General features: G+C 38.5%; 1 protein-coding gene across 2 annotated transcripts in view; it reads right to left on the bottom strand.

Annotated features, from left to right (window-relative positions):
- LOC127659137 (tomoregulin-2-like) overlaps nt 1-18,882 on the bottom strand; it is a 98,607-nt gene that overhangs the window by 30,519 nt on the left and 49,206 nt on the right. For both annotated transcript variants that reach the window (XM_052148806.1, XM_052148805.1), the window contains exon 4: nt 8,814-8,840. In XM_052148806.1, coding sequence (XP_052004766.1) covers nt 8,814-8,840 — 27 coding nt within the window. The remainder of the gene's footprint in view (nt 1-8,813; nt 8,841-18,882) is intronic.

Consider the following 18,882-nt stretch of genomic DNA (forward strand, 5'->3'; position numbering starts at 1 on the left):
ACAGATCACAGTCCAGATGCACTCTAAACTTTCACAGCTTCTTCTTATGTAGATCCCAAAGTATTATATAATATTTTATATAAAAATTATATATATATTAAAAAAAAAAAAAAGTAAATTTAGAAGCAGTCTCGTTTTGGAATAAGCGGAGCCGGAGCTCTTTAAAGGAAACATCCTGGCGTTACAAATGCAGTTATATTTAAAGGGTAACTAAACCCTAAACCAACTTTTTTTAGTTAATGATCTGTAAGAATGGGGCTTTATTAGTACTGGTCATGATTCAAGTTGACATTTGTGTATAAAGTGTTTTAATTCTACAATATATGGTGTAAAAACGTCTGAGTGCTGCCCTCTTCAGGTTGAACGGTGGCTACTGCAGTTGAATTTTCCTATTGGCTGTTTGCGGTACTTCGTGACGTAAGCGGTGACAGCTGACGTAAGCAGGTTCCAACTCACCACGCCCTTGGTACGAGCTACCACGCCCATGGCAGTACAAAAACCATCTCGTTTCGTCAAAACCACTGTAGCGAGTCAGGAGTTGGAACTGCGAGTATTGAAAACGATCAGGATAGAGTATTTTAGCATCTATTTAGCATAGCATTTATATAGTTATTTAGATTATTTCGTGTAGCCTAGGTAGTTAATTAGCATATTTGTTAGTGTAGTATTGTTAGAAGCATAGTTAGTTAGTAGCATAGTATTGCGTCAGTTAGGATAGCTTCAAGTTAGCGTAGATTATCTGTATTTAGTACAGTGGTCAGGATGGTACGTAGGTGTAGTGTTTCTGGTTGCAACAGCACTGCTGGACTGTATTGCTTTCCATATAGACTTGGAAATTAGGCACCAGGGGTTGCACGTCCTTGTTCTGGAAGACCGCGAGTTCCTGCCTAGAGCTGGAGGAGTGTGCAAACTGCATTTTACGCGGGATTGCTTCTCCAACGCAATGGAGGTGGAAATGGGCTTCTCCAAACAGCTCGCGCTGAAAAGCGACGTAGTGCTAAACGCTGCTTCTCCTGCATGGACTCCACCACCTCAGCGGCGTCTTGAGGTGAGTGATCATATATATTTGAATCACAATTTATGGTTAGGCTAAAGTTAATCCTCTGGGGTCGACAAACGCTGCGTTAGCGTGCGGGAGTGTTAAGCGTATTGCACCCTTATACATTGTATTACGGTATTGACTGTATAGTTTTATTTGGAGGTATACGGTTTTGTACATGATGACATTACGCTTTACGTCACATTCTTCTAAGTTGAGAGAAACAGCTAACTGATGTTATGTTCAAGTGAAGCTTGCTAAATAAAAATCCTGCTAAAATGATAAACATCACTGAACAGCGTTTCGTTTGTTTTTCCTGCACGCGAGTGAAGGTGAATGCGCACTCGGATGCTCAACAGGGAGATAAAACCGCAGTTTGAGCCAGCGGCTCGAATTGATATGGCTCCGGCCCTGTGTCCACAGACAATTCACCCTCCTCCACTTCAGGTGAAGGTGGGGGAGAAAGGTCCTCGACTTCAAAAGACCGCTCCGTGGCAAAGCTACTTGCGTCACTCCAGTCACTCTCCATTTTAGAGTCTGACAGCAGCTGTCAATTAATCTGTCACTACGGGTCTCAGGTGCACACCCCCCCACCCCACCCCCCCCGCTCAGCCCCGCCCTCGTTTCGTCCCCTCTATCCCCGCTGGGGTCTGCCCACTTTTCGAGCATTTTTCAAATATTGCTAGTGGGTGGAGTCAGACTCTGAGCAGGGGTTTAGTTACCCTTTAATGTGTTATAGCTTTATTAAAGTTCAAATAATTCAGAAGCAGGTCATGTTAATAAATTTAAACTCAGAAACTGGCATTTCTCTGTATGGTCGGTGCCTCTTCAACGAGTTGCGCGAATGTCCCGATCTAAGGAGGAGAGATTGAAACTGCACCCGGCTGAGAGAGACTCTGCCTCGGGGACGCTCATCAGCATAATGCAGCTAGATTAGAACGCGATTGCTCGTGACTTATTTAATCATAATATATGTCACTGTGCATTTCTTATCGTGAAGAAAAATGGCATTATGCAGCTTTATTAATAAGAGAGCACTTTGCACATTACTTTGGAAATTGTTTCTATTCATTCTATTGTATGCTTGTTTATTTAGTTTTTTTTTTTTTCAGTACTTGGTAAAAACTTAAAGTAAAAGTTGCAAAAGTTGAAGCAAATCTTATATAAGAGTTCAAAAATACTTTAAGCATACATGGTACAGTTTCGTTATGATTCAAAAATAATATATTTAAATTAAAGTGTTGCTCAATGGCATATTTCTGTTCTTAGTTCTGCTGCTAATGTTTTGTCAACTTTGTTAATAAAAGAGTGTTGTTTAGTAACCTGTTTTTGCTTTGGTACCGAAAATGGTATCGAGTACCATGAAATTTCACTGGTATTGGTACCGACTACTAACATTTTGGTACCGTGACAACACTAATGGAGTGAGTGTGGCACGCTACGGAGGATGATTGCATATTCCAGTTTTTAGGACTGCTTTTTCCCCTTGTTTTACTCTGCTAACAAACATTTCCAGACTATAGCTAAAAAGGATATTTATTAACAAAATATTATAATTGTATTTTTTTTGAAAACTGTATATAAGAATGTTGATGTATTTTGATGTATTTTGAGTTTAAATGAGCTAGTAATTTACTTCCCTGATGAAAAAGGTGTGTAGAAAAATAAATGTAGGCTACATTTAACATTATAATAAAATCATAAAGACACATTAAACAAGTGACTATGTACTAAAGCCATTCAACCAGCACAGTTGAGTATGGTTAGCTAACCGTGCTGAGAATTCTAGGCAGAGAACAGTTTATAATCGGTCGGAGCTGAACTGTGATCAAGTTGAAATGCTACTGCAACCGTTCCGTACCATGCTCAGAAATGTTCGGCCCGATGGTGGAAAAGTGGCTTAACTCTGACACATGTGTTCCATATTGTGATTTCAACTGTTTGGTTCCTGGCCAGAGCTGTATGGGGCCATATTGAGCATTTAGGTAAATAGCATTTAGGAAAAAACAATTTCATTTTATAATAGAAGTAATTACATTCATATTATGGAGTAGTATTAACAGTTCAATGAAAAACATCATCCTTCAGTGTATTTTATTTCAAATATTAATAATTTTCTTAATTCCTCTCAATAACATTAGGTTCTGACAGGTTCACAGACCAACAGCTTATCAATAGGGATTTATAAGTCTATACAGTTAGGCTTAAGAATTCTATCCGTTGTGATGATTTATAAGCCTATTTCATCAGGAGTGACACATACTGATAAACAGTCCCAGATAGTGTCTAATTCCATGAAGACTGCAGTACAGTGATCATGTTAACACTCAAGTTTGAATGTTATGTGCACAAACTCTGCGCAGCAAGACACTTTTCTATAGTCATCACCTCCCATTCCAAGCGGTACTCTGCCCATCTTTATCGCAGCAGCTGAAACGGGAAGATTCGATTATTCTCTTTCTCATTCCTCTAAGCTTGTTACCATGGTGATACCACAGTGACTGAGAAAGGTTCTCACCCGGAGACGGCTGTGCAGCTGACTGTCATCACCTAAGAAACGTGAGGTCATTAATTTCCAGTAAAAGCTGCAGTATTTTATAACAGTCTGAGGCACAATTTAACAACTGTCCTTGTCTGAAAGATCAAACATGGTTGATTGCAGAAACAAAGACCAAATAAATAAACAACCAAAACATACAGCAGCAGTCAAGGTTAAGTGTAGGAGTATGGACCGAAACGCAGGAATGAGGAAAAAAAAATGCAAAACTACACAATACAAAACAAAACTGTCATGGGGAGAAAATAACAGGAGAAAGCAAAAACTGGCAGGAAAGCAAGACTGACCAAAAGACAGGAACAAACAGGATACAGGACTTGACCAACCAACTATAGTTCACAAGACTAACAAAACAATCTGACAACATAAGAGGGAAGAGGGCACACATTATAGAGAAATCACATTAGTACAGGTGGAGGCAATCAACATAACAAGGACTAGACTAGACAGCAGGTATGGTTAGGAGAATGAGGCAGAGCAAGGAGAGCACATGGCTGGCAAACACACACAGAATACTCCAGCAGGGGTCATGACAGCAGCTTGTCAAAAGCCACCTTAAGGTCTCCTTCCTGTGCAAGACTGTATTGATAATAGAAAATCTACCAACATAATTGATCCATGACACAGAGCTAGATACACAGTAAATTAATTTCATTTGGGGGTAATTAGAAATAGTGAAGTGCTGGTGGAGCCATACCACTGGAGTTTTGACAGCTTAAGTTATACAGCGATTAATCATTGTATAAGATCAGGCCATATCTTTGTTTGCAGTGATGGAACAAAGTTGTTTGTTCCTCAGTTCTCAAACTTAAAGTATGAAGAAAATAAAAGAAGCGGTGAAGTGAAAAAGGAGTCAGCTTGGTATCAGGATGTTAACTCTATGTTATTCGCAAGTAGCATGGGAATTTACACGCATGGATTTAAATATGTTTGGCGGAGATACATTGATGTGGCCAAGTGTAAATAGTATGTGCATATTCAATCGGATAGCAATACAATCAGTAAAAATGCATGAAGTGTAAATACTAGGGCTGCCCCCGACCAAAGATTTTCCTAGTCGACTAGTCGCACATTTATGATATGATGTTAATTTAATAACTTAAATATATATTTTTTGGGGGCATCAGAAAATAGTTTAAGTTCCAGGACTGAGAAAGAATGTTATAAGTAACAATGCTAACACTGTTCTACATTACAGAGAAATACTAAACTGTAATAATGAGCCTTTAAAATTATACATTTTTCAAGCGCACGCACGAAACGAGCCGCAGTGACACCAGCAAAAGCTGTCATCTTGGGGATCAACGATGGTCAGATTGATTGCCAATAGCTGATGCCTTTGACGATGTCAAGAAGATATTTGGATCGTTTTCCTATCGTTTTCAATTATTATTTTTATTATGATTATTATTATTATTAGGCTATTATTATTATCAAATTAATATTACAAATAATTTGGCCATAGACACACAGACACACGCTTAAATAAACTCACTATATTATATAATTAAGAACAGATGACAGAAAATAATTTATGCACATGTATGTTTGTTCGGAGGTTTGCAGTCTTGTGGAACACGCACATGTAAAAGCTTCTCACTCTTTCTTTATTCTTGCAACAAAAAAATTCAGAAGATAGGAACAGTGTCGTCTATGAGAATGCTGTAAATGACCTTAGAGTTTAATTCGCTTTATTTCCGTAGAGCAGTTGTGAACGCAACTCTGCAGCCTGTAAAATTATACAAAATATCTAAAATAATATAAACCTTGTTCACCTCGAACCATGATTTATATTTCAGTGATAATTATATTCATTATAATTATTTTTTTACATTTATAATTGTTTTTATGTTTTCATTTGTGTATGTAATTTTCTGCCCTCATGTTTAGACGGAGACTTGCCTGATGGTAAATGGAAAGGTGGTTATATATATCTTATTGTTTTGATCACTTCATTATTTTAATTGCTTTTTTGATTGGTTTGGAGTGCAATTTGAATTTAGAAGATTTTGTTTTTAAAATAAATTAATTACATTTACAAAATCACTGAAGAAAGAATATTCACCAATCCAGATGTAACTGGATATTGCAATATACACACACACACACACACACACACACACACACACACACACACACACACACACACACACACACACACACACACACACACACACACACACACACACACACACACACTTGTTGTGTTTCCATGTTTTATGGGGACTTTCCATAGACATAATGGTTTTTATACTGTACAAACTTTATATTCTATCCCCTAAACCTAACCCTACCCCTAAACCTAACCCTCACAGAAAACTTTCTGCATTTTTACCTTTTCAAAAAACATAATTTAGTATGATTTATAAGCTGTTTTCCTCATGGGGACCGACAAAATGTCCCCACAAGGTCAAAAATGTCGGGTTTTACTATCCATATGGGGACATTTGGTCCCCACAAAGTGATAAATACACGCTCATACACACACACACACACACACACACACACACACACACACACAAGCAGTATATATACTGTGAAGGAGGGAACATAACTTAGGCTTAACCCTAACCCTGCTTATGAAAATTACCCCATAGTACCACATGGCGTCCAACCAGTGGTAATACTGGTGTTCGTCAGTTTCCTTTGGAGGTTTTTTTTTTTTTTCAACCAAACAAAACTTGGTCGGTCAAGACTCTTCTCATTGACTGACCTTTGGTAGACTTTTGCAGAAAGTGGTGTTCTGGAACATCATGTAAATGCAAAAGTAGCCTTCCTTATGCCATTTAAGAGATAAAAGGCTTTTAATAGAAAGCACTTTAACACAAATTTGATTATTTCAGAGAATACAGCTTATGTGTCCATGTTAATGCATAAGTGGTATTCTTATATGTTTTTGGAGAGTGCGCATGTGCGTATATTGCAGCATAATTTATCTGTCACATTACACAGTGAATATCGCTTTTGTGTCTTCAGCAGCTTTCTTGTATTAAACTGCTTTCTGGTATATGTATAATGAGCTTTTATAATTTGATATCCATTTGATCTCCGCAAAAGTTGTTTTGCCACCCCCTGTGTAACATCATTAACTCTATATTGTTGAAACAACGTGGTTTGAATGATGGATATATGACATAGTACACTTACTACATTTACGGGAAAAGTTTGTGACTAGCTAGTCAATTTCTCCAGCAATGATTCGTATTATGGTGGTTTAGCAATGAGTTTTGTCGATGTATGGGAAATGTACCCATGCCCAAACTAGCAGCATTGCCTCAACCAGTGGTGTGAGACTAGGGTGGGACTATCTGTTTGACCAACCAATGGCAGATGGGGGTGGCTGTTGGGGAAGCCAGTAAGAAAATGAGTTATACCATTATACACTTCACCTTTAATCATTGTGACAGGGTGGAGGGCGGGCCCGGGTCGTGATTATACACACCCGGTCCCTTATCAGGCTAAGTAAGCCTCTGAGAGGGATAAAGGCCGATTGCGGACAGTGGTGCGGGAGAGAGAGATCGTTTACGGACATGTCCGTCGTGTGTGTGTTTGTCTTTTGTTTAAGTTATTCATTAAAATATTATATATGTCGTCAAGCCGGTTCTCACCTCCTCCCCATTGAACTGTGTTACAATAATTTATTGCTCGATACTGTATTAGTCTCAGTGAACAGTGTAAATGGCGTGTAGCTTCTTATACTGATGTAGCTAAGAAGCTAAGAGTCCTAAGTGATTCTGGGGGGCTTAAAGGGTGTATTTTGCCTTTAGTATTCAGAGACCATCAAGCCCAGAGGTCAAGCCATATGATTTATCTGCAGCCATTAAAATCCATTTGATTTGTTTTACTCAGATGGTGCTGTGCTTGCCTAAAAGTCATCTCTCTCTCTCTCTCTCTCTCTCTCTCTCTCTCTATAGTTTCTTCCTTCATGTACCCCATTCTTTATCGTTCCACATTTCTATTCCTCCACTTCACTTATCTTTCATTTTATCAGACTTCCATTTCTCTTTCTCGTTGACTTCCTTACTTCACTCAGTTTATTGTTGCTTTCATTTTCCCTGATTATTCTTCTTTTGTCTCTCTATCCATGCTTACACCTCTCCCCTCATCATCTTGTCTTCTGCAGCATCCCTGCTTCCATCTTTCTATTATTCTGGTCTACAAAGCTCTGCTCTCATCTACTAACAGCAATTTATCCAAAATGTATCTACTAGGGTTTGCAAGAGTTTCAGTCACCTATGGTGAGTCAAATTTGATCTTAATGACTCTCTAATAGTTTCTGTCAGCCTCTGGCTCACAAATAATTAGTTTAAGGATGGTACATAAGACTTTTGGCTTGTATATGGACTCTTTAAATTACAGGTTACTTCACCAAGAAAATAACACACAGCTACACTGTGACAGATTATGGACAGTGAAATGTTCCTTCTGCTGTCACCATTTATAGAACAAATGTATCTGTAGTCATGTGGCCCACGACTAGTCGATACAGACCTGACTTGTAAACTCATGGCAGAACTATTCGATTAGTTGGTGCAACCCTTAATATCTACACATTCCTGATTGCATATTTGGCAAAAGAGATGTTAAAAGGCAAGAAAATCAAACTCTGTTACTTTCAACTAAAGTTCTACCAGACAGTTTAACATGATGTGGATGAATGAAACCCTTCACAAACAAATATACCAACCTGTACTTGTGCAAGCAGCTATTCACATGCATAAAAGGCAAAAGCACCATCTAGCAAACACGATATGGCTGTCAAAATAATACCATAATAATCACTAATATGCAGAGAGATGTTACTGCTGTACTGCTCAATTAGCAGATGTGGATAAGCTGGTTGTGAGAGACAAATAAAAGGGTTGACTGGAAGACAAAGGGATTAAATCAAAGGTGACTGACACATTTCAAGTGATCCTAATATATTGCTTTAACTGCAAAGTGTTCTTCCATCCATCAGACATCACAATTTGGGCGGAACAGTGCAATAATTCCTTTTCTCTGAACAATAAGTGAGTGGGTGTGATTTAATCTCACTTTCAGTGGGTGGTTTGAGGAGGAGTGCAGATGACTGCTGACAGACTGAGAGGAAGTGAGGGTGCGTTTATGAGTATCAGCTGGGGAGATGTGTAAACAAGTGCACAGTGAGTTAATGAGAAGGATGCACAAACAATTAGGTGTCTACTGTAAATTGGAATATTTTGAGAACTTTCTTACCTTCATCTCCTGATCCAGAACCAGCATCTGTAAAACAGAAAAGCAGCTTGTTAGATTAATGTCTCCTATTTAAAATTCAATGGTTCACAAAGCCTACAGTACATATAATTTTAGTTAATTCCATAGGCTATTTCATTTAGATAAACAATTTGCACTAGTAGAATCAATAAAAAGTTCACACACATGTTATCTCTGATCTGGTTGTTTTTCTTACTGTTTGTGTAAGTGTAAAAACACAACAAAATTGATGATGAGTACATACGTGACCCAGTTGTGCAACAGAAACAATGAATAAAAACAGGGCAAAAGGGATTTGTGTCAGGCCTACCCCAAATTAATGCCATCTAGCTTGTTGCTGTTGGAGGAGTGACACGTACCATAAAGTGAGTAAAGTGCAACAGAAATTGTGTAAATAAAAGAGAAATATTAAAACAAACTGAAACAAAGAAAGCCAAATATCTGGAATTGTTGGACAAATGGAAGCTTTTGACAATACGGTCGAAGACTGGGCAACATATAATATGTGGAGAGTTGAGCAGCATTGTTTAGTCAATGACATTGTGAACGAGACAAATGTGGCAATTCTCTTGAGTGTAATGGGTGCTAAAACATACAACCTCTTGCACAGCTTAACTGCACCAGAAAAACCAGTGGAGAAAACAATTAATGACATCGTGGAAGTGTTGCAAATGGATTTGAATCTAAAGTCCTTGATCCTAGCTGAGCATTTTCGTTTCCATAAGTGTAATCATCAAAAGACTGTGTTGTACATGGCCGAGCTCTGAAGACTGGCAGTGTATTGCCACTTGGCGATGGGTTGTCCGATGCGCTTAGAGATAGGATTGTTTTGGGTCTGCACAGCAAGAGCATGCAAAAGTGGCTGCTTACTGAGAGAGAGCTCACTCTGACGCGAGCATTAGAAATTGCTGTTTCTATGGCAGCAGCCGCAAAAGACACTTTCAAATTGTAAACAAAGGTGACAGCTGAATGTCATGTAAACTAATTTGCAACAAAACGGAGTGAAAAAATTCCAGCTTGTTTCAGATGTGGTAAAAAAGTTACACGGTCCCACTGAATGCTGTTAAATACATTAGTGATGGCATTCTGGCTCTTTTCAGTGAGCTGGATCGTTCGGCTCAGCTCACTAAATAGAGCCGGCTCTTTTTGCTCCCAAACGGCTCTTTTGAAAAATATGTTTTGTATTTTTTAAGGTCAAACAGTTTGCGATAGTTTGACTATGATTGGTGTTAAAACAATTCTAATTAAATTATTAGGGTGCACAGATCGCATATGCCGGTGTAGGTTGTGTGTAGAACAGGCTTTGTTTTGGCAAATTCTACACTGTGCTCTAACATTGTCTACATTATTAAACTGCATCCAAATGCTACTGTGTTTCTTCCTAATTTTCCACTTTCCAGCTGTTGTTTTCACAGCTGTCTTTCCTCTCTCTCCTCGGCTGCTAAGTGTGTGTCTGTGGCTGTTTTCGTTTAGAAGGCTACGTCCTCCGGAGATCGCATTAGTCGGCCACATACATCATCGATGCTGTCTCGTTTCATAAAAGCGAGTAGAACATTTCGAATGAGACCTTCTTTCCCGGGAATTCATGATACATGAGGTGTATCATTTGTGGGCACTCACAACCCACAATACTTCGCTTCAACGGAAATGTCTAAATAAAATTACGCCAATTTGCCCGTAAATATGATGTTCAAATGCAAAGTTGAAGTACCTCAGTAGATGGGTGCAGAGTATATAATATGTATAATTATATTTAATATATATTTAAAATAAAGTATTAGACAAAAAGTAAACCTGTAAAATCTATTTTCTTTTCTCTTTACATCATTTAACTCTCATAAAATGTACCTCATACATTCCCTTCTAAAGAGACTCCCTTCTCACTCTCAGCTTGTTAAACAGTGGTGTGCTGTCATAGCAACAAAGTTAAGTTCCGTTTCCATTTGTCCACAAAGGCCGTCTCGTTTAAATAGGCTTGTTTAAAGGAGAACGCTCGGTATACTGCTGCCTTCAAAAGATGCATACTACCTAGCATACAGCCTTCCAAATGAATCACAGCCTATGTCTGTGAGTGAGTTGGCTCCGCCCTCCCTCACGCATCTTTGCTTTGATGGTTGACACTGCATGTCTGATTGACAGGAACAACAGCTGAGGCTGTTAGTCTGAGCAGACAGTCAGAACGATGTGTGTGCGCTTGAGCATTTAGGCTTATATTATTTTATTTATTTTCATGCTTTGAATTAGTTAATTCTATTAATTGAAATGTTTTGATTATTCTTATCTTAATTTTTTATAGTTTTAGAAATAGATTCAGCTCTTCTGATATACTAGCCGGCTCCCAACGTTCACCTACAAGAGCCTGCTCTTAGAGCCGACTCGTTCGCGAATGACCAATCACTATACGACATACACAGGGGAGAAAATTGCACCAGTGGGAAAACTCAAGGTCAGAGTTAAATATAAAAATAATAGGTGTGTATTGGACCTGTATGTGCTGCAAAAAGTTGGAGTTATTTCTTTACTTATTTGGACATGAATGACTTAAGAGCACTCGATTAAACTGGCAGTCCATAAAACAAATGTAAGTTACCCCCAAGGCAAACTCATGCTCCGTATAGGACAAATTAGAGCGTGTGTTAGCTCAGTCTGCCCAAATTTTCCAAAATGTCACTGGAACACTGAAACACATTTAAGCATAGCTTGCCATTGAGAGTGATGTGCAACCAAAATTTCACAAGGCATGTCCGGTACCATATGCAGTACACACTAAAGTGGAGGTCAACCTCAAATGGCTAGAGGATCAAGGAACTCTCTAAATTGGACTGGTCTGACTGAGCTACACCAATAGTACCCATTGTCAAGAAAATTGGTGATGTACGAATCTGTGGTAACTTTAAGGTCACAATTAACCCAGTTCTGCAAGCTGACCACTATCCATTGCTTCAGATAGACATTTTTGCATCACTATCAGGTGGCCAATGCTTTTCAAAAATCGATCTGGCCCAGGTGTACTTACAAATGGAGATTGAGGAGTCCGGAAATAAGTATTTGAAGATAAACGCACACAAAGGACTTTTTGGGGTGTTGTCGGCCCTAGCAGTGTGGAAAAGGGCCATGGATCAAGTTTTGCTAGGAATTCCAGGCCCACAATGCTATTTATATGATATCATATTCACTGGCCATGATGACAATACTCACCTTGCCTAGCTTGTGATGCTTCACCATATGCAATTGGTGCTGTCTTGTCTCACAAGATGACTGATGGATCTGAGAGGATCCATCAGTCATCTTAGATTGCATTTGCATCTAGGTCCTTGACTGGTGCAGAATGCAAATATGCCCAGATTGTTTTCAGAAAGGCTAAGCTTGGTGTGGGGAGTGAAGAAGTTTATCAGTATTTGTATGGAAAATGCTTCACTTTAATTACAGATCACCACCCCTAATAGCAATTTTCAGCCCCAGCAAAAGAATTCCAGCTATGGCAGTGACACGACCACAGCATTGGGCATTATTCCTTGGTGCTCATGATTATACCACTGAGTTTAAGGGTACAAAGTTTCACAGAAACGCAGATGGACTGTCGCATCTACCCTATGAGCCCACAGAGGATTCAGACCTGACATGACTCAAATGGAGCCTTTATCTGATCCAACACTGGCTAAGGTTTTTGACCTGACATTGAAAGGATGGCCAGTTTCAGGAGATCCACAACTCCCAGAAAAGTCAAACCGTCGTTAACAGCTTTCTGTGACACAAGGATGCATTATGTGGGGTACACGGGTGGTCGTGCCACCTAAGCTCCAAGACAAAGTCTTTAATGCCCTCCATAATGGACGCTTGGGAGTTTTTAAAATGAAAAGCCTCACAAGAAGCTATGTTTGGTGGCCTGGGTTAGATCGTCAAATCAAACACCTAGCCAAGTCATGCCTGGGGTGTCAACAAACTCAGCAACAGCTTCAAGCAGCACCTCTGCATGTGTGGGAATGCCCCACAAGTCCCTGGCAGCAAGTCCACATCGACTATGTGGGACCCTTCCTCGAAAAGATGTTCCTTGTATTAGAGGACGGATAATCAAAAACATGAAGAATTTCTTGTCAAAAACGCCACGTCCACAAAGACTGTTGACCTGCTCTGCACATTGTTTTACGGCACTGGCTTACCAGCACAGCTGTTCAGTGATAATGGTACACAATTTACCTCAGAGGAATTCTAGTTATTTGTTAAAGGAAATGGCATTAAGCACAAAACATCTGCTCCTTATCAGCCTGCAAAAAATGGCTTGGCTGAATACTTCATTCAGTCTCTAAAACAGTCAGTGAAAGCCATGGAATGAGAGAGAGTACCACTGCAAGAAAAAAAAGGTCTATAGGAACACTACTCACTCAACCACTGGTCAGTCTCCAGCCACACTCTTCATGGGAAGAAGTCTTTGTTCATGTTTAGACTTACTACAACCTGACCTGCGCCAACATGTGCAAACTAAGCAATGTGGCCAAAGACCAAAACAGTCACCACTCAGAACCTTTGAAGTAGGTCAAAATGTGCTTGCCAGAGACTATAGACAATCACACCAAAAGTGGAATTGAGTACAATACTGGACAAGATTGAACCCCTAAATTATTCTGTACTAGACGAAGTCACGTGATTGGAGACACTGGCTCTGATTAATGCTGATTTGTTCAATACACTTACACACACACCAATGATGGCAGAGCTGCCATGCAAGGTGCTAGCCTGCCATTGGGAGGCTACTTGGGGTTCATTGTCTTGTCCAAGGATACTTCGGCATGTAGAATCATATGGGCCAGGAATCGAACCGCCAACCCTGCGATTAGTGATCAACCCAATCTACCACCTGAGCCACAGCCCCCTATCATGCTCTCCTTCCTCGCAGTGGGTCTCCTGCAGGTCGCTATGAATGGGACGAACTGATATAAGTGGAGAAACTATTTGTACAGTAAACAACTAACAGACATGGACAACAGCACTTCTGGTCACTTCCAAATCAAAATTAAATTGAAATGACTTGAAACATGAAATGGTGTGCTAGTGAGCCGCTTGAGCGCTTGCTCTTAAATGTGGCAGCTCGTCGTTGAACTATACATGAAATATGCTTGTTGCTGTAATCTTGTAGGTATTGTTTTTTAAGCAATGTAAAAATAATAATTATATATGAGCCTTTGATTTGACTTGATTTAATATATATTTTTAACATGAACTAACAAAAATATAAATATTTCATGCTTATTTACAGTGTAAGTTAAAAGGTATTTCATATGGCTTCCTGTGCAGAAGTCTGATATATGGCAATTAACATATATAGTTAATTTTGTTTGGGCATATACTGCATGTACATACATTATAATTTAAGGAAAATATGTGTTGTATATTGGACATCAGCCATTGTTAGTGTTTTGTTACTTTGTTAATACGTTGTTGCATTTTTATTCATATATTTTTATTCCAGGCCAAGGCTACATCCATTAGAAATGGGTGTATGTTAGCATCGTAGATGTATTATACAACTTTATGCAGACCTACTTTTTATATCATATATTGTGATATATCAGATTATAGATTTGTATGGGTTTAATCTGAAAGCCATGTAAATGTCAACTAGAACTGAATAGGATTTTACATTGGATTTACATTGGAAAAACAAAATCCTCAGATGGCATTCTGCCTCCTCATTTCAAATGTCCACCACATGCCACTGCTCTAGACAAGCCATCCAAATTGTCTGTACAGAGACGTATTTGTTTATAGTTGAACTATGGAAGGACCAGTGGTGGATCTGTGACCCATCTGGCCTCTTTTGGCAGAAGCAAGCTTCAAAAATAGGGAGATATTATGAATGCCATCTGGACATGCATGGCTCAGCTTTAGGTTTACAAAAGTAAAAATAAAATAAGTATATATCTAAATCAGTAAAACACTATCACCTGTTTATCTACTGTACTTGTAAGCTTCTAGAGAACATGATAATACTGAACTGCTCTTACCAAATTCGGGGGCAAATTAAGTTTACTGAATAGTTGTAGTATTTTGCATGTAGTATTTCAGCGTATTTCAGTGCTACATCCAGTTTAACAAGGTGCGAAATGTGCTGGAATGTGGTAGAGTTCTGCATGGGACCGTTTTTCTTTCATTCTGTTCCTGCCCGCTCCCACAAGTTTCCATCCCGCACCCGAACGCTCCAGCTGAATTTTACTCCATGTTCACCCGCTCTCAGCTTGCAGTTATTTTATTCCTGACAAACAAATAATGTTTTATTTTCAGTTAATGCCATTGTCAGATAACGCATGACATGAAAACCGTTTGACTTGCCCATTTCTTAACACTTAAATTGACAATTTTCACATCCAGTTTGTCCACGCTTTGCTCTGCCATTCTTGTAAAGCTCCATTGACTATAGCCGGCTCTAAATATTGTATAATTTGATGCCTGTGTTGTATGCACATTTTTACGTTGAATTTTCTGTTTATTGTTATCAAAATTAAATTATTTGTAAAATAAAATTATAATAATTATTCTTTTTTTACACAAATAAAAAATAGATATCCACATCAGATTTTTCAGACTGACCGCCCGCTCCCACACACAACTCATGGACATACTCTCCACTACCACCTTCAACTTGGAAATGTAATCGCGTGCCGCAAGAAATCTGATTGAGTCCCGTGGGTCTTGCTGGACTTACGCGGAAATAGAGACCTCTACACTGTGGTGTGAGTACCGCATTTAAGTAAATCTTTTGAGTGTAAATACACCTCCTATCTTAGACTGTGCCTTTCTCACAAAACTCAAAAACTATTTGGTTGGCCCAACCAAAAAATAGCACTATTTGCAAAAAATGCACCTTTCCCCATTGAGCATTTCTCTGTCCAACTCTGGCCCGGCAATATGGCTCCAAACATTATCAATCAAATCTTGATATCAAATCTCGATATTTTTCAGCCTGTTACAGGATATTTGAAACATATCTTGATAACTGTTTCTTTGCTCAAAAATGATTTTTTAATTAATCCCAAGCCATTTTAGCCAGGTAGGTTCAAAATGTTTATGAAATACAAATCTAGATAAAGATAATGAAGACATGTTTTCCTATAGTGTTTTACTAAATGAACACAAGGAAGAATGGTATTTAATTAATAATATAACGAATATGATTAATATGCACCAATACATCAACACAGTAATGAGAATGAAATATTTATCGACAAATATGTTTACAGCAAAAAATGTGTGAATAAAAAGGGTGTGCAAAAACTACAACTTCACTCACTTATATTTTGGAACCCAGTTGAAAATTATTTAGTATTGTCCAGTCAAGTTTATTATTTTAATATGATACCAAATTATTATTATTATTATAAAACCGCAGAAAACAGCTCATTATTAGCCCTGCACGTAAACACACGTCAACGTCACTCCCTGAAAGTTTTGCAGTCTGACCGGGGCCCCCTGAAATCCTAAAATGAATAATTAGCCATTCTTGCATTCTGAATGCAATATTCTTGATAAGAAAACCTAATACCTAAAGAGTAAGACAAAAAGACATACATTTATTAAACAGAAACAAGGAATTAGTCCTGAGGTATCAGGGTCAAAAAAAAAAAAAAGCAAAAATCTTCCAAAAATTCTAAAATTCATGAAGATCCCTGAGTACATCAAAAAACTATTTCACAGAGAGGATGGAAGGGTAAAGCGAGATGAACAGTTGGTTTCTCCACACACTGCTTCCTGTGAGACTGGCCTCTGCTGAGTCTGCTGGCAGAGAACAATGACAGAAGCCTTTTTAAATAAGAGACCTTTGTTCCTCACACAGAGGTATCAGAGGTATCTTCTCTGCCTTTGTCATTTATTTGGGAGAATCGCTGATTAGGTGACTTTGCACTTTCCTCTGGCTACCATGATGTTGTGGGTTGAGCGGAGTGGAGCTCTGGGCTGATGGTCTCTGTCAACACACCTTGGATGCTGTTACAACATACAATATTCAATTTAAAGAACAGCGAGCTTGACAGACATGTGAGCATCAGGTAACATATTGGTCCCAGGTTGGGAAGTGCAAAACGCCATATTTTCAAATTTGACAAGACTGTGGGTTGCCTGAGCAACTAGTAGACTAATCTGTCTTAAGGAATTCCTGTATAATTACATTGGTTTCAGGTTCACTCGGCCCAGCTCAGACACGTTTCTTAGGAGGCGTTTAACTAAGATGCATTTTTGTGTTTAAACTAGGAGTAAAACAAAATGGAAGGTGTAGGTCGCGAGATGTTTTTAAAAGTTGTACTATTTTTCTTACTAATAGCGAAACACGCAACAAAAAAATTTACAATTCGAAAAAAAGTGCAAGATGCGACAAAACGGCCAAGGATGTCCATCTGAATGTGTAAAACATTAGCAGCAGTGCTTCAAAGGGGATAAATTTAAATGCCACATCCACACTAATACATTTTGGTGAGAAAAAGCATCTTTTTCTCTACACTTCCACCCACACTGAGATGGCGTTTTTGTCAGTGAAAATTTTGCTTTTCAAAAACGCTCTCCCAAATTTGAAAACGCCGTCTTCGCGTTGTAGTGTGGACTTGGAAAGACATTGGAATATGATGATGTATTTGAAGTCATATGATCCATTCAACCAAAACAATCAAGATGGCGGCCTTTGATATAGTGGCGTTGCTGTGCCTGATTTCTTATTTACTAGCATTGTTAAAGATAAATATTACTTTGCACAACATTCACATTGCATTCCTTCAAAGGCGAAAGGAAGTTTAGTCAGAGTTGGTGTTCAGCGACAGAACACGAGGACATTTGCATTTCAGACCGTACGTACAACGGTAATCTGTAATTCAACACATTTTTTGCATGCGCAGAAAGGGTACTCAAGCAACTTTTGGAAAATGCTTAAAAACAGCAGTGTGGACAGAGAATGTTTTGTAAATGAAAACAAATGTTTCAAATGTATCCAGATTAATGTAGAAATAGCCAAAGATAACGTTTTTCTTAAAAAAAAAAAAGAAATTAAGGAAGAAATCTAGATAAACTAGTCGGTTGTTGGATGACCCATCCCTAGTATCGGGTTTCTAAACAGATACAAATAATTAATGATAAAACATGTACTGACATGCCTATTGATCCTGAGGGGTAAGCATATATAAATGTATTTAGAATGTGATAGTCACTGCTGACCATGAGGGAAAAATAAAGATGTCAATAAAAAGTCAAAATAATATCTTTTTTACATTAAGTACATTATACCTGCAGAGAAAAGCTACATAAACACTGGTGGAGTCTGTTATGCAGAATGTCTATTTTAACGTCAAATTCTAGTTTAAAAAATGAACTGCCTTCTCCGCTCTACAGTTTCGCACCACAAAGCTAATGGCTAACTGCCCTAGTGTCACTAAAATCTCAGTATAAGCACTGGCCCATCTCCTTCAGTGACTAAGCAGTGCATTATTCACACTGATCTTATAGCAGCACTCCAGTAAACTCACTACCATTCGTGAGGTAAATAGCCCACTTATCAATGCCAGAGAAAAGGGATAAGGACATACTCAGCAGTTCTTCTCAAAATTTGACACACAAATTCCTTGTGAAAGTTTTAACAGAGCACAGAAAAGACTTAATTTAGACAAATGTGATGGAGGAGAGGTTTAATGCAGTAGTATAGGCGAAATTATTTGATTTACTGGGGAATAACCTGATATAACCAGATAGTATTGGAATTACTGTTGATGAATGTGATTGTTACAGCTATATTTCTTCAGTAGAGCAATAATGGAGATGTCAGCCATTTCATGGAGAAAAAAAAACATGCAATAAAAGTGAATGATTACTGAGGCTGTTATTCCCTTACACTCTGACCAAACTCCTTTTGTGATCAATGGAAGAAATTAATGAGTGAATGTATGAACTTTATACTTATATAGCGCTTTTCTGACTCTACACTTAAAGCACTTTACATAGTGTATAGGGGCTTCTCCTCAACCACCACCAGTGGCAGCATCCACCTTGATGACGTGAGGGCAGCCATAGTGTGCCAGTA

Source organism: Xyrauchen texanus, chromosome 18 (assembly GCF_025860055.1).
Source record: "Xyrauchen texanus isolate HMW12.3.18 chromosome 18, RBS_HiC_50CHRs, whole genome shotgun sequence".
Classification (NCBI taxonomy): Eukaryota; Metazoa; Chordata; class Actinopteri; order Cypriniformes; family Catostomidae; genus Xyrauchen; species Xyrauchen texanus.